Genomic DNA, 23,313 nt, shown 5'->3' on the forward strand with positions numbered 1-23,313 from the left:
TCCTTCCTGATTACCTGGTTGGACATGACTCCAACAGGGTCACCAGGAGAGTCCAGTCAATGAAGTTGCAAGTCCCACCGAGTTGACTACATTAAATAGGCGAAAGCCCTCATTGGCGCTGCCCATTCTAATACATCCGTTTGGCAACTAGAAGCCTCTATCATTCTTTATGTTATCCTACCTTCTCAAAGCATTCTGGGAGCCGTTCGTTTAATAGTTAAACGCAACCAGAGAAACAGGCAAAGCTAGAGGGTTACTCTGCCCAAAATCTGTCCTCGAAAATAAGACCACTAAGTGAGGAATCTTTGTATGGAGGTTAATGAGGGTCGAATTTGGTCAACAAAACATGTAATCGCAAATTTGCTACATATAAGGTTTATTTGATCAAATATACGTTTCATAATGGTTAGGATGCTACCAGTGGCGATTTTAGCATGTACATCTTGGTGAGGCAATCTCAACATATATTTTTTTAATGCATGCCAGCAAAGCCACTACACACAACACTAAACAATACATTCATTGCTCTATAACGGTGACAAACGGTGCCCACAAACTGCTAGGACCTACATAAAGCTGTCCCAACAGCAGAGCTTTCTTTTCATCACCATGGAGTGAATCCATACCACCGCTACACCTGGCTATCAACAGAGCCTTCTCTGGTAGCAAAACAGTGCATTCAGACTCATTTACGGCATTTAAAAAAAATAAATCTGACTTGCTTAAAAACAAATGTGTTTTTTACTGACAATTGAGATGTACAAACTATGGCATATGGTAACAATGAGCGGATAAGATGCAATCCGTAATTTCAAACAAGACATTAATGAGCTAGCTAAGATGGACGTAGTCAATAACAATTTGTTCAGCACCTTTGAAATGTACAGTGACAGAATTCAGAACATGGGCCGTTCTTACAGTATTCTCCCTGTACACCAAGTCAGAACCGTAAGATAAATAAAGGAGGCATATAAGCAGACAATGAAAGCTCTTACAATATTCAATGATTACTTTTCTCTAAAACAGGCTAGAGGCTACATGTGCACCACCAAGTCAGAACAGTGGGCTAAGTTATGAGGGGAAAAAGGGACCAAATTATTAGGGTGAGGCACATGGGCTACTAACAGCTACAACACAACATACAGTATTACTTTCTTAGTTACAGTATACATATCTCCCTGGCATGACATCATTTATGCAGCAGCATATGTAACGGATGTGAAATGGCTAGCTAGTTAGCGGGTACGTGCTACTAGCGTTTCAATCAGTTACGTCACTTGCTCTGAAACCTAGAAGTAGTGTTGCCCCTTGCTCTGCAAGGGCCGCGGCTTTTGTGGAGCGATGGGTAACGACGCTTCATGGGTGTCAGTTGTTGATGTGTGCAGAGGGTCCCTGGTTCGCGAGGGGACAGACGTAAAGTTATACTGTTACACATACAAGACATTTTTAGATTCACTGTTGTGCTCTGCTCACTTGAACAGGAAGGTGGCGTGGGGGTCCGTCTTGTGGGCAAAGTCTGGCATTCGCTGGATTTATGGTGCTTTCAAGACAACTGGGAACTCAGATAAAAACAAGGTAAAATCATGACATCACTGATCTTCAGGTCAGAGCTCTAGAAAGAGGCCAGAGTTCCCGACTTGCAATTCCCGATTTGGATGACTTTCAAAACGTATTTTCCCAGTCTGAGCTCGTTTTTTTCCGAGTTCCCAGTTGTCTTGGATTTAATGAAGTCTGAGATTTCCCAGTTCCGAGTTTCCAGTTGTTTTGAACGCGGCAGAAGTCATGCTGGATTGACAGCATGGCCAATGTATTAAACCTTTCCTGGCCGATGGTGTTGCGTGTGAATGCTTATCCATTTAAGATTTGGAAAAGAGACCCTTAAACCCAGACTTGGACCACACACCCTCTCCACTGAATAGCAGGCAGGGATAGCAAAATAGTGATTCCTCTGCAACGCTTGCAGTTAGCCACTAATTTCATCCAAACCACTCATTGTTGAATTTGCGATTTCCAACTTGTTGTGTAATGTTTATATCTAATGGCCGATGAGCACCAATACGTTTTATCTCTAATTTCTCTTTATATGACAAGGTTTGAAAAGGGTTTGCCAGTAGATTGTCAACTTGATTGATGATGATGACTGCTTGACTAGCTTGTTAGCTAAGATTTTGAAAGTATGATGTTGACATGATCAGTCCAATCAAAGCTACGGTAGATATAACGTGATTTGATGTAATTTACCAATTACCTTGAGCCTTCTTGGATGGGCACTTCTAATGTAAATCTATGGCAACACCCAAGGGGCTTGAATTTTGGAGTTCAGTGAAGTAGTGTCCCCATGCGTGACAGAACACTGAGCCAATCACGGTGCAACTGGAGAACATTACCAACCCCTACACTGTGTATTTTCCGCTGGCTGCCCCACCATCACAGAAAGCACTGAGCTAGGCTGAAACCTGCATTTTGGAGCTGCCTTCTCAAGAGCAAAAAAGAGACAAATGTTTGTATGCAGCTTTATTAACACTTAATTATTATTATTATTATTTTTTTACATTGTTTGCAAACTGATATGTGACACATATTAATGCCAAAATAACATGCAAAACATGCAACTTTTTTGGGCTAAACATATGGGTCTCAAATGACGGTTTGGGACCCTGAATGATGGGTTGCCACTGAACATCATACATGTATCATCAATTGCCAACATCAATGCGTGCTTAAGTATCCTTAATAGGCAGCTTGCAAAAACAAAAACACATGATTCAGCAGCGGCTCGAGCGGTCTGCTTTGCAGCTCGAGCCCGACTCGGCGCCTGTCTTTCCAACGGTCGTTGTTTGAGTCACTCCTTTGGTTAACAGTCGAGGCCAGCCGGAGAATATAACAAAAAGTTACAAATACGTAATTGTAGCTTTTGTATTTGTAGTAGTCTATTTCGTCGCAGTCACTAATTAGTTTGGACGTTGTGGTTTGCTTAGATTCTTGAATGGTCATGGTTGTTTTCAAAGTTTATCCGTTAACGTCAGCTAACGTTAATGTTAGCTATCTATCTTAGCCAACTGTTAGAGCAGAGGTAGCTAGCTAAGTCAATACATTTAGGGTATATCCTGTGTGATATTAGGTCGTTAATTGAGCTACAGTTGAAGTCAGAACTTTACATACACCTTAGCCAAATACATTTAAACTCAGTTTTTCACAATTCCTGACATTCAATCCTAGTAAAAATGACTTAGTGTATGTAAACTTCTGACCCACTGGAATTGTGATACAGTAAATTATAAGTGAAATAATCTGTCAGTAAACAATTGTTGGAAAAATGACTTGTGTCATGCACAAAGTAGATGTCCTAACTGACTTGCCAAAACCATAGTTTGTTAAGAAATTTGTGGAGTGGTTGAAAAACAATTTTTAATGACTCCAACCTAAGTGTATGTAAACTTCCGACTTCAACTGTAGCTAGTGTTTTTGTTTGTAAAACTGGTAGTCTAGCTAAGACTAGACAAGAAAGCACCCGGTTAACATAGTTACTGTAGCTAGCTAGCAGTCAGTTAGCCACGCTAGCTAATCTTAGCTAGCTAGCTATGTCCAGTGAGTCACAAAGGACCCCAACTGGTATCAAGCGCAGATGGCAAAGAGCTCTCCAAGATTCAATGATGATAATGGTTTATTTCGTTTCAAGTGTACTATGGATGATAAACGCTGAATTACAGTAACACATACAATATGTACAGTGCATTCAGAAAGTATTCAGAGCCCTTGACTTTTGCCACTTTTTGTTACAGGCTCTGGCTGGGCCACTCAAGGACATTCGGAGACTTGTCCCGAAGCCACTCCCACGTTGTCTTGGCTGTGTGCTTAGGATCGTTGTCCTGTTGGAAGGTGAACCTTTGCCCCAGTATGATGTCCTGAGCGCTCTGGAGCAGGTTTTCATCAAGGATCTCTCTGTACTTTGCTCCGTTCATCTTTCCCTCGATCCTGACTAGTCTCCCAGTCCCTGACGCTGTAAAACATCCCCCAGCATGATGCTGCCACCACCATGATTCACCATAGGGATCAAATCAAATTGTATTAGTCACATACACATATTTAGCAGATGTTATTGCGGGTGTTGTGAAATGCTTGTGTTCCTAGCTCCAACAGTGCAGTAGCATCTAACAATTCACAACCATACACAAATCTAAAAGTAAAAGAATGGAATTAAGAAATATATAAATATTAGGACGAGCAAGGTCAGAGTGGCATAGTCTAAAATACAGTAGAATAGAATACAGTATATACATATGAGATGAGTAAAGCAGTATGTAAACATTATTAATGTGATTAGTGTTCCATTATTAAAGTGGCCAGTGATTCCATGTCTATGTATATAGGGCAGCAGCCTCTAAGGTGCAGGGTTGAGTAACCGGGTGGTAGCCAGCTAGTGATGGTATTGGCCAGGTGATGAATGGTGACTGGTTTCCTTCATGACGCTTGGCATTCAGTCCAAAGAGTTCAATCTTGGTTACATCAGGCAGAGAATCTTGTTTCTCATGGTTTGAGAGTCCTTTAGGTGCCTTTTGGCAAACTTCAAGTGGGCTGTCATGTGCCTTTTACTGAGGAGTGGCTTCCATCTGGCCACTCTACCATAAAGGCCTGGTTTGTGGAGTGCTGCAGAGATGGTTGTCCTTCTGGAAGGTTCTCCCATCTCCACAGAGGAACTCTGGAGCTCTGTCAGAGTGACTATCGGGTTCTTGGTCACCAATTGCTCAGTTTGGCATTCCCTCAACCAGCTTCATGGAATGCATTTAAATTCAAATGTATTCTTGGTTGAAAGTTAATTTGTGGAATTTCTTTCCTTAATGCGTTTGAGCCAATCAGTTGTGTTGTGACAAGGTAGGGGTGGTATTCAGATGTCCCTATTTGGTAAAAGACCAAGTCAATATTATGGCAAGAACAGCTCAAATAAGCAAAGAGAAACGACAGTCCATCATTACTTTAAGATGTGGTGGTCAGTCAATCCAGAACATTTCAAGAACTTTGAATGTTTTTTCAAGTGCAGTCGCAAAAACAATCAAGCGCTATGAGGAAACTGGCTCTCATGAGGACTGCCACAGGAAAGGAAGACCCAGAGTTACCTCTGCTGCAGAGGATAAGTTCATTAGATTTACCAGCCTCAGAAATTTCAGCCCAAATAAATGCTCCAAAGTTCAAGTAAAAGACATCTCAACTGTTCAGAGGAGATTGCGTGAATCAGGTCTTCATGGTCGATTTTCAGAAAAGAAACCACTACTAAAGGACACCAATAAGAAGAAGAGACTTGCATGGGCCAAAAAGCACAAGCAATGGATATTAGACCAGTGGAAATCTGTCCTTTTGGTCTGATGAGTCCAAATTTCAGATTTTTGGTTCCAACCGCCTTGTCTTTGTGAGACGCAGAGTAGGTGAACGGATGATCTCTACATGTGTAGTTCCCACCGTGAAGCATGGAGGAGGAGGTGTGATTGTGTCGTGGTGCATTGCTGGTGACACTGTGACTTATTTAGAATTCAAGGCACACTTAACCAGCCTTCTGCAGCCATACGCCATCCCATCTGGTTTGCGCTTAGTGAGACTATCATTTGTTTTTCAACAGGACAATGACCCAACACACCTCCAAGCTGTGTAAGGGCTATTTGACCAAGAAGGAGAGTGATGGAGTGCTACATCAGATGACCTGGACTCCACAATCACCTGACCTCAACCCATTTGAGATGGTTTGGGATGAGTTGGACCGCAGAGTGAAGGAAAAGCAGCCAGCAAGTGCTCAGTATATGTGGGAACTCCTTTAAGACAGTTGGAAAAGTATTCCAGGTGAAGCTGGTTGAGAGAATGCGAAGTGTGCAAAGCTGTCATCAAGGCAAAGGGTGGCTAATTTTAAGAATCTGAAATATAAAATATATTTTGATTTGTTTAACACTTTTTTGGTTAGTACATGATTCCATATGTGTTTTGTCATAGTTTTGATGTCTTCACTATTATTCTACAACGTAGAAAATAGTACAAATAAAGAAATACTGGAATGAGTAGGTGTGTCCAAACTTTTGACTACTACTGTATGTGGCAGGGTCTACAGACAATCACGGATTACAAAGGGGAAACCAGCCACGTCGGGGACACCGACGTCTTGCTTCTGGACAAGCTAAACACCTTTTTCACCCGCTTTGAGGATAACACAGTGCCACCGATGCTGCCCGCCTCCAAGGACTGTGGGCTCTCGTTCTCCGTGGCCGATGTGAGTAAGACATTTAAGTGTGTTAACCCTTACAAGGCTGCCGACCCAGCCGGCATCCCTGGCCGCATCCTCAGAGCATGCGCAGACCAGCTGGTTGGAGTGTATACGGACATATCAAATCAAATTGTATTTGTCACATGTGCCGAATACAACAGGTGTAGTAGACCTTACCAGTGAAATGCTTACTTACAAGCCCTTAACCAACAATGCAATTTTAAGAAAATACCAACATGTCCACCATTGTTCCTGTACCCAAGAAGGCAATGTTAACTGAACTAAATGACTATCGCCCCATAGCACTCACTTCTGTCATCATGAAGTGCTTTCAGAGGCTAGTTAAGGATCATATAACCCTCTACCTTACCTGACACCCTAGACCCACTTCAATTTGCATACCGCCCCAATAGATCCACAGACGATGCAATCGCCATCGCACTGCCCTATCCCATCTGGACAAGAGGAATACCTATGTAAGAATGTTGTTCATTGACTGTAGCTCAGCCTTCAACACCATAGTACCCTCCAAGCTCATCATTAAGCTTGGGGCCCTGGATCTGAACCCCGCCCTGTGTAACTGGGTCCTGGTCTTCCTGACGGGCCGCCCCCAGGTGGTGAAGGTAGGAAACAACACCTCCACTTCGCTGATCCACAACACAGGGGTCCTACAAGGGTGCGTGCTCAGCCCCCTCCTGTACTCCCTGTTCAACCATGACTGCGTGGCCACACACGCCTTCAACTCAATCATCAAGTTTGCAGACGACTCAACAGTAGTAGGCCTGATTACCAACAATGACGAGACAGCCTAAAGGGAGGAGGCGATAATAACCTCTCCTTCAACGTCAACAAAACGAAGGAGCTGATCGTGGACTTCAGGAAACAGCACCCCCCTATCCACATCGACGGGACCGCAGTGGAGAAGATAAAAGCTTAATAAATGGTCCACTCACAGAGACAAGTGTGGTGAAGAAGGCGTAACAGCGCCTCTTCAACCTAAGGAGGCTGAAGAAATTCGGCTTAGCCCCTAAGAACCTCACAAACCTTTTCAGATGCACAATTGAAAGCATCCTGTATCACCGCCTGGCACGGCAACTGCACCGCCACCAACCACTGGAGAGCCCTGAGGGTGATGCGTACTACCAAATGCATCACCAGGGGCACACTGCCTGCCCTCCAGGACACCTACAGCACCCAATGTCACAGGACGTCCAAAAAGGTAATCAAGGACATCAACCAGCTGAGCCACAGCCTGTACACCCCGCTACCATCCAGAAGGCGAGGTCAGTACAGGTGCATCAAAGCTGGGACAGAGACTGAAAAACAGCTTCTATCTCAAGGCCATCAGACTGTTAAATAGCCATCACTAGCCGGCTACCACCCAGTTACTCAACCCTGCACCTTAGAGGCTGCTGCCCTATATACATAGACATAGAATCACTGGTGACTTTAGTAATGTTTACATGCTTCTTTACTCATTTCATATGTATATACCGTATTTTAGTCAATGCCACTCCGACATTACTCGTCCTAATATTTATATATTTCTTAATTCCATTCTTTTACCTTTAGATTTGTTTGTATTGTAGTCAATTGTTAGATACTACTGCACTGTTGGAGCTAGTATTTCGCTATAACTGCAATAACCTCTACTAAAAATGTGCATGTGACCAATACAATTGGATTTGATTTATACAGAACAAAAATATAAACGCAACATGCAACAATTTCAAAGATTTTTGCTGAGTTAGTTCATCTAAGCAAATCAGTCAATTTAAATAAATAAATGAGGCCCTAATCTATGGATTTCACATGAATGGGAATACAGATATGCATCGGTTGGTCACAGATACCTTAAAAAAAAGGTAGTGGCTTGGATCAGAAAACCAGTCAGTATCTGGTGTGACCACCATTTGCCTCATGCAGCGCGACACATCTCCTTCGCATAGAGTTGTTCAGGCTGTTGATTGTGGCCTGTGGAATGTCCCACACCTCTTCAATGGCTTTGCAAAGTTGCTGGATATTGGGAACTGGAAAACGCTGTGTACGCGTCGATCAAGAGCATCCCAAACATGCTCAATGGGTGACATGTCTGGTGAGTATGCAGACCATGGAAGAACTGGGACACTTTCAGCTTCCAGGAATTGTGTACAGATCCTTGTGACATGGAGCCATGCATTATCATGCTGAAACATGAGGTGATGGTGGTGGATGAATTGCACGACAAGGTGCCTCAGGATCTCGTCACCGCATCTTTGTGCATTCAAATTGCCATTGATAAAATGCATTTGTGTTTGTTGTCCGTAGTTTATGCCTGGCATACACATGGTCTGCGGTTGTGAGGCCGGTTGGACAACTGCCAAATTTTCTAAAATGACATTGCTTATGGAAGAGAAATTAACATTCAATTCTCTGGCAACAGCTGTTGGACATTCCTGCATTCAGCATGCCAATTGTACACTTGCTCAAAACATGAGACATGTGGCATTGTGTTGCGTGACAAAACATTTTGTGTTGTGCCACATGTTAAAGTGGCCTTTTATTGTCCCCCAGTACAAGGTGCACCTGTGTAATGACCATACTGTTTAATCTGCTTCTTGATAATCCATCCACCTTACAGGTGTGACATATCCTGGCAAAGGAGATATGCTCACTAACAGGGATGTAAACAAATTTGTGCACAAAATTGAAGAGAAATAAGATTTTTGTGCGTATGGAACATTTCTGGGATCTTTTATTTCAGCAAAGACCGACCTATTAGATGATTTGTACACATGACACCATGACATAGTAAACAACAACAAAGTAAACAGTAAGAGAAGCATGTGGACAGAAAAAGAGCGTGGTCATGTTGCACCGTGCTGCTTTATTTATGAAGAGCAGACAGTTCGATTTGATCTGATATCAACGGGCCAAGCCAAGAGAAAATACCAAATGCTGCTGGTTTATCACAAGTCCAAATGATTATTAGTATGAATTCTGGATTAGAAAAAAATAAACATAAGAGACAAACATGTAAAACCTTTTTTTCTACAGACTGGAAATACCTCATGAAAGACAATGTATGTCAACCACTATGTACAAAAAAAAATATTAATAATATATTTATATTTTCTATACCCACTAAAATATATAAAAAGAAGCAGCTATGTCTTCTGAGGAACTCGTTTCTTTCGTCAAAATGTCTTTCTGAAACAGTTTTTTAAATATCCTTCAGTTGTAAATGTGAAAACTCAGAGAAAATGAAACGTAAATAAATTAAAAATATATAACCCCAAAAATCTGTTAATTATTTCTGTGTGATGCTGGAATACTGCAGAGTGTGAGGAGAAAATTGACAACAAGCTTCTCCAGTGGATCGATAAAGTTTGTTTGAAGATTTAAAAATGGATTTGAAACATTCATCCATCCAAAAGTTAGTTCTCAAGTGTGTCGTTCGTTGACGACTTGAGAGTACAAAGATACAGAGACACAGCTCCATGACATAAGATGCAGGCTACAGCCAGAGATAGAAGAGAAGGGCACTTTTACATTGAGCGACCCAGGTGGACCTCCATGGCCCAGGGAGACCCAGGGACCCAGTGAGGGCTGACCTGCCAAGGGAGAGCGCCTCGGCCTGGGCAAGGGACAGTCTGGAGAGTCCTCGGGTTAGCAGCCTTCTGGTTGTCCCAAAGTTAGATTCACAGTTGATTCCCCCAAACCGCCACCCATTTGTGGAAGATTGGAAATATATTTTTTAAGGATCAAAGACTAGAAAGAAGCACGGGGGGGTTCTTTCTTAAATACAAAAAGTGTCTGTGTGGTTGTGTGTGTGTTTCCTGTGTGAACATTAACATACATACCGTAGTCTATTTGATGTGGCATCTTTACAAGAGAGCATTAACGTCCTGAGATATGTACACTTCGAGAGGGCCTCTGAGTGATAAAAGTGTTTATCTATATAAAATGAAAAAACAAACAAAAATATATTCATATATTTATATCTATGCATCTGTGTGAGGGAAAAGGTTGGGCTTAATTGGAGATAGGGATACGATATCCATATAGTGTTCTGTTAGGAGGGACTAGACCGAGGCAGAGCTAGTATCCGTCCGTTCGTCTTTCCCCCGTTCATGTGTGTGTACGGGACGTGTTCCTCGTAGCTGTTTTGTCTCAACCCCAGTGACGAACCCGCTTCGTCCCTCTCCGAGCTGTGGTCTCCCCTCTGAGAGTACGAGGAACTGTGGTCCCCTCTCTGGGAGTAGGAGGACGGGTCCAGGGGAATGCTTTCCATGTTGTCCATGTCTAGGTCAAAGTCCTCCTGCTCCTGAGGCTTGTTTTCCTGACTGTAGTAGAAGGAGACCTCCTGGAAGGACCGGTGAAGGTCCTCGTGGAGCATTTCGATGATCTCCTGGAAGCTGGGACGCAGCTTGGGGTTATACTGCCAGCACATCGACATCAGGTCGTGTCTGAATAGCAGGAGAGAGGAGCTGCTGTTACATCATATAGTTAAGAGCTGATGTTCGTTGTCGTTAAAACATGATTTCCTCAATATCACACACAAAAGTGTAATCCATGTTCCATACAGTTCCCTTCAATAATGATTAATCTTGCTATGACCAGTCACAGCTGGACATAGATATGTACAGTATGGAGGTGAGACTTACAGCCGGTCAGCACAGTTGTCTGGTCGGTCCAGAAATCCTCCGTCCATGACGAACTTCAGGACCTGCTCGTTGGACAGGCCCTGGTACGGCTGCTCCGCTAGGGTACTGACCTCCCACAGCACCACACCAAATGACCTGGGAGAGACACACAAAAACATAGGAGAGAGAAAAAAATCAGTGGCAAGGAAAAACTCCATAGGTGGATAGGTAGGGAGGGAGAAAATCTTGAGAGGATCCAGATTCTGTCCATCTGGACCAGGGATGGGCAACTCCAGTCCTCGGGGGCCTAATTGGTTGCACACTTTTGCCCCAGTCCCAGCTAACACACCTGACTCCAATAATCAAATAATCATGATATTCAGTTTCGAATGCAATTCGTTTAATCAGCTGTGTTTACTAGGGATCACTGACGACAATGAGACAGCCTATAGGGAGGAGGTCATTGACCTGGCAGTGTGGTGCCAGGACAACAACCTCTCACTCAACGTCAGCAAGTAGTGTTAAGCAATTTATTGCTCTTTGAGGTCAGTTCGGTTTCGGTTTGGTTATTACAAAAATAATCACGGTTTTCCATTTAGGTTTCGATACATGTGGGTTGAATGCTGTAACACAGAATAAAACAATTAATAAAAGTCCCACAGTCGTGACTATTACTGCTTATCACTTATTAACATTACTTTAATACAATATTTGTTTTATTTGATTACTATTATTTCATTCCAAGTCAACTCATACAGTATAGAGCTGCTGCCTATGCTGTCTGACAAAATCACTATTTTAGTAGTTCTTCAGAGTAATAAATAAGGCATTATTTTATGAGCTGAATACCAACTTTCAATCACTTACAGTGTCTTGCAAAAGTATTCATCCCCCTTGGCGTTTTTCCTATTTTGTTGCATTACAACCTGCAATTTAAATTGATTGGGAAATGGACATACACAAAATAGTCCAAATTGGTGAAGTGAAATGGAAAAGTTTCAAAAAATTAAAAAAACAAATTTGCGGAAAAGTGGTGCGTGCATATGTATCACCCCCTTTGCTATGAAGCACCTGAATAAGATCTGGTGCAACCAATTACCTTCAGAAGTCACATAATTAGTTAAAGTCCACCTGTGTGCAATCTAAGTGTCACATGATCTGTCACATGATCTCAGTACATATACAGTTGAAGTCAGAAGTTTACATATACCTTAGCCAAATACATTTAAACTCAGTTTTTCACAATTCCTGACATGTAATCCTAGTAAAAATTCCCTGTTTTAGGTCAGTTAGGATCACCACTTTATTTTAAGAATGTGAAATGTCAGAATAATAGTAGCGAGAATGATTTATTTCAGCTTTTATTTCTTTCATCACATACCCAGTGGGTCAGAAGTTTACATACACTCAATTAGTATTTGGTAGCATTACCTTGAAATAGTTTAACGTAGGTCAAACGTTTGGGGTAGCCTTCCACAAGCTTCCCACAATAAATTTGGCCCATTCCTCCTGACAGAGCTGGTGTAACTGAGTCAGGTTTGTAGGCCTCCTTCCTCACACACACTTTTTCAGTTCTGCCCACAAATTTTCTATAGGATTGAGGCCAGGGCTTTGTAATGGCCACTCCAATACCTTAACTTTGTTGTCCTTAAACCATTTTGCCACAACTTTGGAAGTATGCTTGGGGGTCATTGTCCATTTGAAAGACTCATTTGCAACCAAGCTGTAACTTCCTGACTGATGTCTTGAGATGTTACTTCAATATATCCACATAATCTTCCTGCCTCATGATGCCATCTATTTTGTGAAGTGCACCAGTCCCTCCTGCAGCAAAGCATCCCCACAACATGATGCTGCCACCCTCATGCTTCACGGTTGGCATGGTGTTCTTTGGCTTGCAAGACTCCTCTTTTTTTCTCCAAACATAATGATGGTCAGTATGGCCAAACAGTTCTATTTTTGTTTCATCAGACCAGAGGACATTTCTCCAAAAAGTACGATCTTTGTCCCCAGGTTTTGGAGCAGTGGCTTCTTCCTTGCTGAGCAGCCTTTCAGGTTATGTCGATATAGGACTCGCTTTACTGTAGATATAGATACTTTTGTACCTGTGTCCTCCAGCATCTTCACAAGGTCCTTTGCTGTTGTTCTGGGATTGATTTGCACTTGTCGCACCAAAGTACGTTAATCTCTAGGAGACAGAACGCGTCTCCTTCCTGAGTGGTATGACGGCTGCGTGGTCCCATGGTGTTTATACTTGAATGTTATTGTTTGTACAGATGAACATGGTACCTTCAGGCGTTTGGAAATTGCTTGTGGAGACCTACAATTTTTTTTCTGAGGTCTTGGCTTATTTATTTTGATTAGGTAGGTCTTGAAATACATCCACAGGTACACCTCCAATTGACTCAAATGATGTCAATTAGCCTATCAGAATCTCCTAAAGCAATGACATTTTCTGGAATTTTCCAAGCTATTTAAAGGCACAATCAACTTAGTGTATGTAAACTTCTGATCCACTGGAATTGTAATACAGTGAATTCTAAGTGATATAATCTGTCAGTAAACAATTGTTGGAAAATTGGAAAAATGACTTGTGTCATGCACAAAGTAGACGTCTAACCGACTTGCCAAAACTATAGTTTGTTAACAAGAAATTTGTGGAGTGGTTGAAAAACGAGTTTTAATGACTCCAACCTAAACTTCCGACTTCAACTGTACACCTGTTCTGAAAGGCCCCAGAGTCTGCAACACCTCTAAGCAAGGTGCACCACCAAGCATGTGGCACCATGAAGACCAAGGAGCTCTCCAAACAGGTCATGGACAAAGTTGTGGAAAAGTAAAGGGTTGTGTTATAAAAAATATCAGAAACTTTGAACATCCCATGGAGCACCATTAAATCCATTATTAAAAATTGGAAAGAATTTGGCACAACAACAAACCTGCCAAGAGAGGGTCGCCCACTAAAACTAACAGACCAGGCAAGGGGGGCATTAATCAGAGAGGCAACAAAGAGACCAAAGATAACCCTGAAGGAGCTGCAAAGCTCCACAGCGGAGACTGGAGTATCTGTCCATAGGACCACTTTAAGCCATACACTCCACAGAGCTGGGCTTTACAGAAGAGTGTCCAGAAAAAAGTAATTGCTTAGAGAAATAAATAAGCAAACATGTTTGGTGTTCGCCAAAAGGCATGTTGGAGACTCCCCAAACATATGGAAGAAGGTACTCTGGTCAGATGAGACTAAAATTGAGCTTTTTGGCCATCAAGGAAAATGCTATGTCTGGCGCAAACCCAACACCTCTCATCACCCCGAGAACACCAACCCCATGGTAGCATGGTAGTGGCAGCATCATGCTGTGGGGATGATTTTCATCGGCAGGGACTGGGAAACTGGTCAGAATTGAAGGAATGATGGAAGGCGCTAAATACAGGGAAATTCTTGGGGGAAACCTGTTTCAGTCTTCCAGAGATTTGAGACTGGGATGGAGGTTCACCTACCAGCAGGACAATGACCCAAAGCATACTGCTAAAGCAACACTCGATGGGTTTAAGGGGAAACATTTAAATGTCTTGGAATGGCCTAGTCAAAGCCCAGACCTCAATCCAATTGAGAATCTGTGGTATGACTTAAAGATTGCTGTACACCAGCAGAACCCATCCAACTTGTAGGAGCTGGAGCAGTTTTGTCTTGAAGAATGGGCAAAAATCCCAGTGGCTAGATGTGCCAAGCTTAGAGAGACATACCCCAAGAGACTTGCAGCTGTAATTGCTTCAAAAGGTGGCTCTAAGTATTGGTGGGGGATAGTTATGCACGCACGCTCAAGTTCTGTTTTATTTGTCTTATTTGTTTCCTTTTTTTTAAGGAAAAATGCCAAGGGGGTGAATACTTTCGCAAGCCACTGTAGATCAGGGTTTCCCAAACTCGGTCCCGGTCCCGGGAAAAAATGAACAAAATGGAATTCAAATAATTGAACAGATGTCGGTCAATTAGTTGTTTAAAACTTCTTAGGGATAGGGGGAAGTATTTTCACGTCCGGATTAAAAGTGTGCCCAAAGTAAACTGCCTGTTACTCAGGCCCAGAAGCTAGGATATGCATATAATTGGTAGATTTGGATAGAAAACACTCTAAAGTTTCTAAAACTGTTAAAATAATGTCTGTGAGTATAACATAACTGATTTGGCAGGCGAAACCCAGAGGATAGTATTTAATTTCATAGTATTTCCCAATTGTTTTCTATGGGAAGCCCTATTTAATAGGAACCTGGTTGCAGTTCCTATGGCTTCCACTAGATGTAAACAGTCTTTAGAAATTGTTCAATGTTTTTCTTTTGAGAAATGAAGAAGTATGGCTGTTCTTTGTAAGTGTCACTCCAGGTGGAGTGGGTATTCCAGGTGGACCCTAATGTTTGGTGCGCGTGAACTGGAACGCGCTTCATGTTGTTTTTATCCAGTATTGTTAACAGTTTATCCCGTCTTAAATTTTATCGGTTATTTAGGTTTTAGGATACCCGAGGTTGGATTAGGAACGTTGTTTGAAATGTTTGGACCAAGTTTACAGGTAATTTATTAGATACTTTGTAGTCATGTTGGGCGAGTTGGAACCGGTGTATTTTTGAATCAAACGCGCCAAATAAATTGACATTTTGGGGATATAAAGAAGGAATTTATCGAACAAAACTACCATTCATTTGGGATTGCAAAAAGAAGATCTTCAAATTTAAGGCATTTATTATATCGTTATTTCTGACTTGTGTCGCCACCTGCCTGGTTGAAAATTATTTTCATGTGTTTGTATGCGGGGTGCTATCCTCAGATAATCGCATGGTCTACTTTCGCCGTAAAGCCTCTTTGAAATCTGACACTGCGGCTGGATTAACAAGAAGTTAAGCTTTATTTTGATGTATTACACTTATATTTTCGCGAATCTTGAATATTGATATTTCTGTAGTTTGAATTTGTCGCTCTGCAATTTCAGTGGATGTTGTCAAATCGATCCCACTAAAGGGATTGGCGCGCGAAGGGATCACTAACAGGTTTAAAACGGAAAAATAACCGACATTTCAGTTAATCGCTCAGCTCTATCAGCAAGACAAAGGAGCTGATTGTGGACAACAGGAAACGGAGGGCCGAGCACCCCCCATCCACGTCGACAGGGCTGTACTGGAGCGGGTCGAGTGTCAAGTTCATTGGTGTCCACCTCATTAAGGAATTAACATGGTCCACACACCAACACAGTTGTGAAGAAGGTGTGACAACGCCTCTTCCCCCTCAGGAGGCTGAAAAGATTTGTCATGGGCCCTGAGATCCTCAAAAAGTTATAAAGCTGCACCATTGACAGCATCTTGACTGGCTGCATCACAACTTGCTATAGCAACTACTTGGCAAGGAGCTACATGCCATCCGAGCTCTCTGCCATCCAGGACCTTTCTAGCAGGCGGTGTCAGGGGAAGGCCCTAAAAATTGTCAGACTCCAGCCACCCTAGACTGTTCTCTCTGCTACTGCATGGCAAGCGGTATTAATGCACCAAGTCTGTAACCAACAGGACCAGTAGAGGCTGGTGGGATGATCTATAGGAGGATAGGCACATTGTAATGGCTGGAATGGAATTAATGGAACAAAGTCAAACATGTGATTTCCATATGTTTGATACCGTTCAATTTATTCCATTCCAGGCATTACAATGAGCCCGTCCTCCTTTAGCTCCTCCAACCAGCCTCTACTGATCAGGACCCTGAACAGCTTTTACTCCCAAACCACAAAAGCCAATTTATGCTTGATCCAAAAATGGAGGCATGCAGAGGCAAAATGGAGATCTGTACCGCATCACTGTGCGCCTCCCAAATTTTGTAACGATGCAGAGGGCTCCGTAGTGACCTGATTGGTTGACGGTAGGTGGGGCGGGAGGTCCTGCATAAACACAAACTCACTTCCTTGACACCTTCCCTCACAACAACTATGCTCAACGGCTCTGCGCTGCTCCGTAAAGCGCAGTATGAATGCCCTGATGTCTGCAGAGGCCATATCACCGCAAATGCTGCACAGCCAATGCAGATTCCGGATTGACCATGCAGGACCTTTACGACTGCTAAATAGTTAACCAAATAGCTGCCCGGACTATCTGCATGGACTCTTTTTGCACTCTCTTTTGACTCATTACATACGCTGCTGCTACCGTTTATTATCTATCCTGTTGCAGAGTCACTTTACCCCTACATATATGTACATATTTACCTAAATTGCCTCGTACCCCTGCATATCGAATCGGTACCCCGTATACAGTCGTGGACAAAAATATTGGCACCCTTGCACTTTTTTAAAGTAACAAAAAATAAGTTGAAAATGAACAAAGTATTTGGTCTCCACAATTATTTATTTCACTGTTAATATTACAGAACCTTTGTTTTTGATTCAGAACTTAATATATCCATTTAAATCAGAAATGGCATTGACAAAATAATTCACACCCTAGACTTAATATTTGGTAGCACAGCCTTTGGTCAAAATAACTGCAATCAAGCGCTTCCTATAACCATCAATGAGCTTCCTGCACTGTACTGGCAGTTTGGCCCACTCCTCTTGTGCAAACTGCTGCAGCAGTTATCCCAGATTAGAAGGGTGCATTCTCCTAACTGCTGTTTTCAGATCTCTCCACGTTTTCAATGAGATTTAGATCTGGACTCATTGCTGGCCACTTCAGAACAGTCCAGCGTTTTGTCTTGAACCATTCCTGGGTGATTTTTGAAGTGTGTTTGGGGTCCTGCTGGAAGACCCATGACCTTCGACGGAGACCGAGCTTTCTGACACTGGGTCCGACATTGCGCTCCAAAATACTTTGGTATCATCCTGATTTCATGATGCCATGCACACGTTCAAAGCGCCCAGTGCCAGAGACAGCAAAGCAACCCCAAAACATCACTCAACCTCCTCCATGTTTGACTGTAGGGCTGTTCTTTTCTTTGAAAGCTTAATTTAGTTTTCTGTACTTTACCAAAAAGCTATAATTTGGTCTCATCTGTCCACAGAACATTCTCCCAGAAGGATTTTGGCATGTTAGGTGTGTTTTGGGAAATTGCAGTCAGGCTTTCTTATGTCTTTCTCTCAGCAGAGGGGTCCTCCTGGGTCTCCTACCATATAACACCCTTTCATTGAGTTGGCGACGGATGGTGCGAGTTGAAACTGTCGTACCTTGTGTCTGAAGGTCAGCTTGAATCTGTGTGGCAGTTGACCGAGGTGCTTTCTCCAACATTCAAACAGTCCTTCGCTGCAAATTTCCATCAAATTATCTTGGGGCCACGTCCAGTGAGGTTGGCTACAGTGGCATGGGCCTTAAACTTTTTGATAACATTACGTACGGTGAAAACAGGAACATCAAGGTCTCTGGAGATGGACTTGTAGCCTTGAGATTGTCCATGCTTGGCTACAATCTTGTGTTTGTTTTCTTTCTTTTGTCCATGCTCATTGCGGTACACAGTGACACAAAACAGGAGAATGAGTCCTCTTCTCTATTCAAACTGGTTGACTATGTGATGTTTATACTGCAGGCACCTTCAACTCACCACAGGTGAGTTCAATTCCAAAGTAAATGAGAATCACCTGCTTCTAGAAGGTGCCAGTAATATTGTCTGGCTCATTTGGGGGAAAGGGGGATACCTAGTCAGTTGTACAACTGAAATGTGTCTTCCGCATTTAACCCGACCCCTCTGAATCAGAAAGGTGCGGGGGGCTGCCTTAATTGACATCCACGTCGTTGGCGCCCGGGGAACAGTGGGTTCACTGCCTTGCTCGGGGGCAGAACAACAGATTTTTACCTTGACAGCTCGGGGATTTGATCCAGCAACCTTTTGGTTACTGGCCCAACGGTCTAACCACTAGGCTACCTACCACCCCATTGTAGGAATTCTTTGTGGAATTAGCTAAGATTTAGTGAATTTTTTGTTTTGTTCAACTGCACACCGAAGACATAAATATATGGATAACAAACTATGTTTTAATTTCAACAGTTTCCTGGAAGAAATGGTGCATTGTTCGAGAATAGTGCAAGGGTGCTAATAATTTGGCCATGATTGTATATAGCCAAGTTATCGTTACTCATTGTGTATTTATTCCTCGTGTTTTAATATACAGTCCCAGTCAAAAGTTTGGACACACCTACTCGTTCAAGAGTTTTTCTTTATTTTTACTACATTGTAAAATAATAGTGAACACATCAAGACTATGAAATGACACATAAGGAATCATGTAGTAACCAAAAAAGCGTTGAACAAATCAAAATATATTTGAGATTTGAGATTCTTCAAAGTAGCCACCCTTTGCCTTGATGACAGCTTTGCACACTCTTGGCATTCTCTCAACCAGCTTCACCTGGATTTTCCAACAGTCTTGAAGGAATTCCCACATATATGTTGAGCACTTGCTGGCTGCTTTTCCTTCACTCTGCGGTCCAACTCATGCCAAACCATCTCAATTGGGTTGAGGTCAGGTGATTGTGGAGGCAAGGTCATCTGATGCAGCACTCCATCACTCTCCTTCTTGGTCAAATAGCCTTTACACAGCCTGGAGGTGTGTTGGGTCATTGTCATGTTGAAAAACAAATGATAGTCTCACTAAGCGCAAAACAGATGGGATGGCGTATTGCTGCAGAATGCTGTGTTGGCCATGCTGGTTAAGTGTGCCTTGAATTCTAAATAAATCACAGACAATGTCAGCACTCCCACACCATCACACCTCCTCCTCCTCCTCCATGCTTCGCGGTGAGAACCACACATGCGGAGATAATCCGTTCACCTACTCTGCGCCTCACAAAGACACAGCAGTTGGAAAATAAATTTGGACTCAAACCAAAATACATATTTCTACTGGTCTAATGTCTTTTGCTCGTGTTTCTTGGCCCAAGAAAGTCTCTACTTATTGGTGTCCTTTAGTAGTGGTTTCTTTGCAGCAATTTGACCATAAAGGCCTGATTCACGGAGTCTCCTCTGAACAGTTGATGTTGAGATGTGTCTGTTACTTGAACTCTAAGGCTGGTAACTCAAACTTATCCTCTGCTGCAGAGGTAACTCTGGGTCTTCCCTTTCTGTGGCGGTCTTCATGAGAGCCAGTTTCATCATAGCACCTGATGGTTTTCGCGACTGCACTTGAAGAAACTTTCAAAGTTCTTGAAATTTTCCGGATTGACTAATGATGGACTGTCGTTTATCTTTTCTTATTTGAGCTGTTCTTGCCATAATATGGACTTGGTCTTTAATCAAATAGGACTATCTTCTGTATACCACCCCTTCTAGAAGGTGCCAATAATATTGTCTGGGTCACTACACAACTGATTGTCTCAAACGCATTAAGAAGGAAAGAAATTAAAAAATTAACTTTTAACAAGGCACACCTGTTAATTGAAATGCATTCCAGGTGACCTCATGAAGCTGGTTGAGAGAATGCCGATAGTGTGCAAAACTGTCATCAAGGCAAAGGGCAAAGCTACTTTGAAGAATATAAAATATAAAATATATTTCTATTTGTTTAACACTTTTTTGGTTACTACATATGTGTTATTTCATAGTTATGATGCATTCACTATTATTCTACAATGTAGAAAATAGTAAAAATAAATAAAAACCCTTGAATGAGTAGGTGTGTTCAAACGTTTGACTGGTACTGTATATAAATTTCCCTCTCTGCATTGTTGTGTCACACCCTGATCTTTTTCACCTGTCTTTTGCTTGTCTCTACCCCCCACCAGGTGTCTCCCATTTGTCCCCATTATCTCCTGTTTTTTTATACCAGTGTTTTCTGTTTGTCTGTTACCAGTTTGTCTTGTCCTGTCAAGTCTTACCAGCGTGTTTTCCCATTTTCCAGTCTTCCTAGTTTCTGTTTTCTAGTTTCCCCGGTTCTGACCATTCTGCCTGCCCTGAGCCTGCCTGATGTTCTGTACCTGTTTATTGCTGCCCTGGATTTCGGACCATTCTGCCTGCCCTGAGCCTGCCTGCCGTTCTGTACCTCTGACTTACCCTGGATTACTGACCTCTGCCTGCCCTCGACCTGCCCTGGCCTGTCCCCTTGTATAATAAATATTATGAGAACTGTACTATCCTCCTCCTGTGTCTGCATCTGGTCGTATCCTGAGTCGTGATATGTTGGGAAAAACAGACCGGTTGTTTACAAAGCATGTGACAAATAACATTTGAATGGTGAAAAACAGGGACACCACTTCGGCCCGTGAGGACTGCAGTTGACAATCCCTGCTTTCGACAGTCGGCAAGCATTCACACAGAGAAAGACAGACAAACACAGTCAAGTGTCCTCACCAGCAGTCTGAGTTTGCAGTGAACACTCCATCCTTCAGAGACTCAGGAGCCATCCAGCGGACAGGAAGCAGACCCTTCCCTCCCTTCCTGTAGTAGTCTGTCTCATAGATGTCTCTGGTCATACCAAAGTCTGAAGGAGTGGGGGACAATTAGAACACAACCCACAGATCTGTTATGACCCTATCAAAAACATTCAAATGATATTCTTTGACTTGGTTTTAACTATATTAACATATTAAACGCTTAATAAGGGTGTATTTAACTGATTAATGTATAGTCCGTAGAAACAGTACAACTGAAAAGTAAGGTGGTGAGTTGCCATACCTCCTATCTTGACAGTCAAGTACTGTCGGCCATTTGTGTGTGTATATATTGGAGCTGGGCGATATGGACAAAAAGTCCATATCAAAAAGTCCAAAAATTTAACTATTTTGCTCGATAACGATAAATACAACAATACATTTTGTTTTTAATAGACAGTTACTTTACATTAGCGGCAGGGCTCTATACATATTTTTCCCAGTGCCAAGTAAGACAACAGATGGTAGCCTATGATTAAAAAAAGCTATTTCATCTAACATATCCATGGAATGCATGATTTATATTTTTAGGTGCAACCGGTCAAAATAGGATCCAGAATTATCATATTTATTTTTGGGTGCTTCAGAGAGGAATTTGCCGACATCTTTGTGGCCTAGGCTATATTATTCACCGTCTGAGAAAGTGGGAACTCAAAAAACACTTATCTAGATTGCGAACTCTAAATATTTTTTTTTTTTGCTGGATAGCCATGTAGTCTAATTGATTAATCTATTAGTAAATGTAATGTGGTACAAAAACTTTCCAGCACTAGGCCTAGGCTACTTGATGTAGGCCTATTCACCGCAAGTGGAGGGCTCCACAACAAAACCCATACTAAATACCCTACTCCGGTTGTAAAGTGGTGCCATGAACTCAACATATATCAATAATATACTCACAGAAAGCTGTGACTCTCCTCTCTGTAACTAGAACAACAGGAGCTGCTTTAAAAACTGTATTTTCCCCGCAATTGTATTTTGAGCAACGGTCATATTCTCAGAATGCATCTCTCCCTCCTTCGTGCGCAGTCGGGAGAGGGAATGAGAGTGGCTCGCTCACACAGCAGCCAAAAGCGAAACAGGCAGATACTTTCATAACAGGAACAAACCTAATGCATAGGCTATTACTGTTGACCACATAATGGTTTTAGAACAATCTACAGGAACGTTGTGTAGCAAAATCACAAAAAATGACTGTCATAAGCAAAATAAGATCATGTTGATCATTTTCGGGTTATCATCCCAGCTCGTGTGTATATATGTGTACTCTACCTCCTATCTTAACAGTGAAGTCCTGCGCCACCATGCAGTTCCTAGCAGCCAGGTCTCTGTGGACAAACTTCTTGGCGTTGAGGTAGGCCATGCCATCTGCTATCTCTGCTGCCATCTGAATCATCTCCTTCAGAGTGGGGGGCGGGCGCCCTGTAGGGTTATTCTGTAAAATATAAACAATAATACATTTATTAATACTAGGGCTAATTTACAAAACATGAGGGTCACAATAATTCTAGGCTGCATCCCAAATGGCACCCAATTCCGTATATAGTGCACTACTTTTGACCAGGGCCTATAGAGCTCAGGTCAAAAGTAGGGCACTATATAGGGAATCGGGTGCAATTTAGTCTCGCTCTGGCCAGCAGAGTTAGTCAGCCAGCCAGCCAGAGACAGTGCAAGACTAGTCTGGTTTCCAACAAGACACAAGGGGGCAGTAGAGTGTGTGTGTATGTACCTCAGAGTCAGGGCGGAGGCAGCGCAGGTAGCTCTTCAAATCACCGTGTGTCATCAGCTCCATGACAACAAGAGTGGGCTGGCCCTTAGAGACCACACCCATCAGACGCACCTGAGGGAATATTTTGTTTACCTTACTTGCTTTGATTCTTGAACTGTGGCAGCTACCAACACCTACTTTTTGAAGACAATTCTCCTATTCATGATCATGGTATGTGGTGGTCACACCTTCCTCACCAATAGTTTGTGTCGGGAGGCTAGCGTCAGTCTGTTATGTCTGGAGTATTTATCCTGTCTCATCCAGTGTCCTGTGTGAATTTAAGTATGCTCCCTCTA

The 23,313-nt window shown here is 42.5% G+C and overlaps 1 protein-coding gene and 1 long non-coding RNA gene across 3 annotated transcripts in view; one reads left to right on the plus strand and one right to left on the minus strand.

The window, feature by feature from the left end:
• The first annotated feature begins 2,388 nt into the window (after nucleotides 1-2,388).
• LOC139560497 (uncharacterized) lies at nucleotides 2,389-20,949 on the plus strand. Of its 2 annotated transcripts, XR_011671950.1 has the most exons (5): nucleotides 2,389-2,500; nucleotides 3,783-3,879; nucleotides 5,612-5,829; nucleotides 6,083-6,250; nucleotides 20,605-20,949. It is a non-coding gene; the product is annotated as an uncharacterized lncRNA (long non-coding RNA). The 2 variants fall into 2 exon arrangements; XR_011671949.1 differs by lacking the exons at nucleotides 6,083-6,250; nucleotides 20,605-20,949 and having other exon boundaries at nucleotides 2,394-2,500; nucleotides 5,612-6,042.
• Nucleotides 8,961-23,313, minus strand: part of LOC139560496 (insulin receptor-like) — a 102,468-nt gene continuing 88,115 nt past the window's right edge. The window contains exons 19-23 of the mRNA XM_071377334.1: nucleotides 22,979-23,089; nucleotides 22,522-22,684; nucleotides 21,170-21,299; nucleotides 10,891-11,025; nucleotides 8,961-10,692 (exon numbers count right to left, since the gene is read on the minus strand). Of these exons, the coding sequence (XP_071233435.1) occupies nucleotides 10,299-10,692; nucleotides 10,891-11,025; nucleotides 21,170-21,299; nucleotides 22,522-22,684; nucleotides 22,979-23,089 (933 nt within the window). The 3' untranslated portion in view covers nucleotides 8,961-10,298. The remainder of the gene's footprint in view (nucleotides 10,693-10,890; nucleotides 11,026-21,169; nucleotides 21,300-22,521; nucleotides 22,685-22,978; nucleotides 23,090-23,313) is intronic.

This window comes from Salvelinus alpinus, chromosome 30, assembly GCF_045679555.1.
Source record: "Salvelinus alpinus chromosome 30, SLU_Salpinus.1, whole genome shotgun sequence".
NCBI lineage: Eukaryota > Metazoa > Chordata > Actinopteri > Salmoniformes > Salmonidae > Salvelinus > Salvelinus alpinus.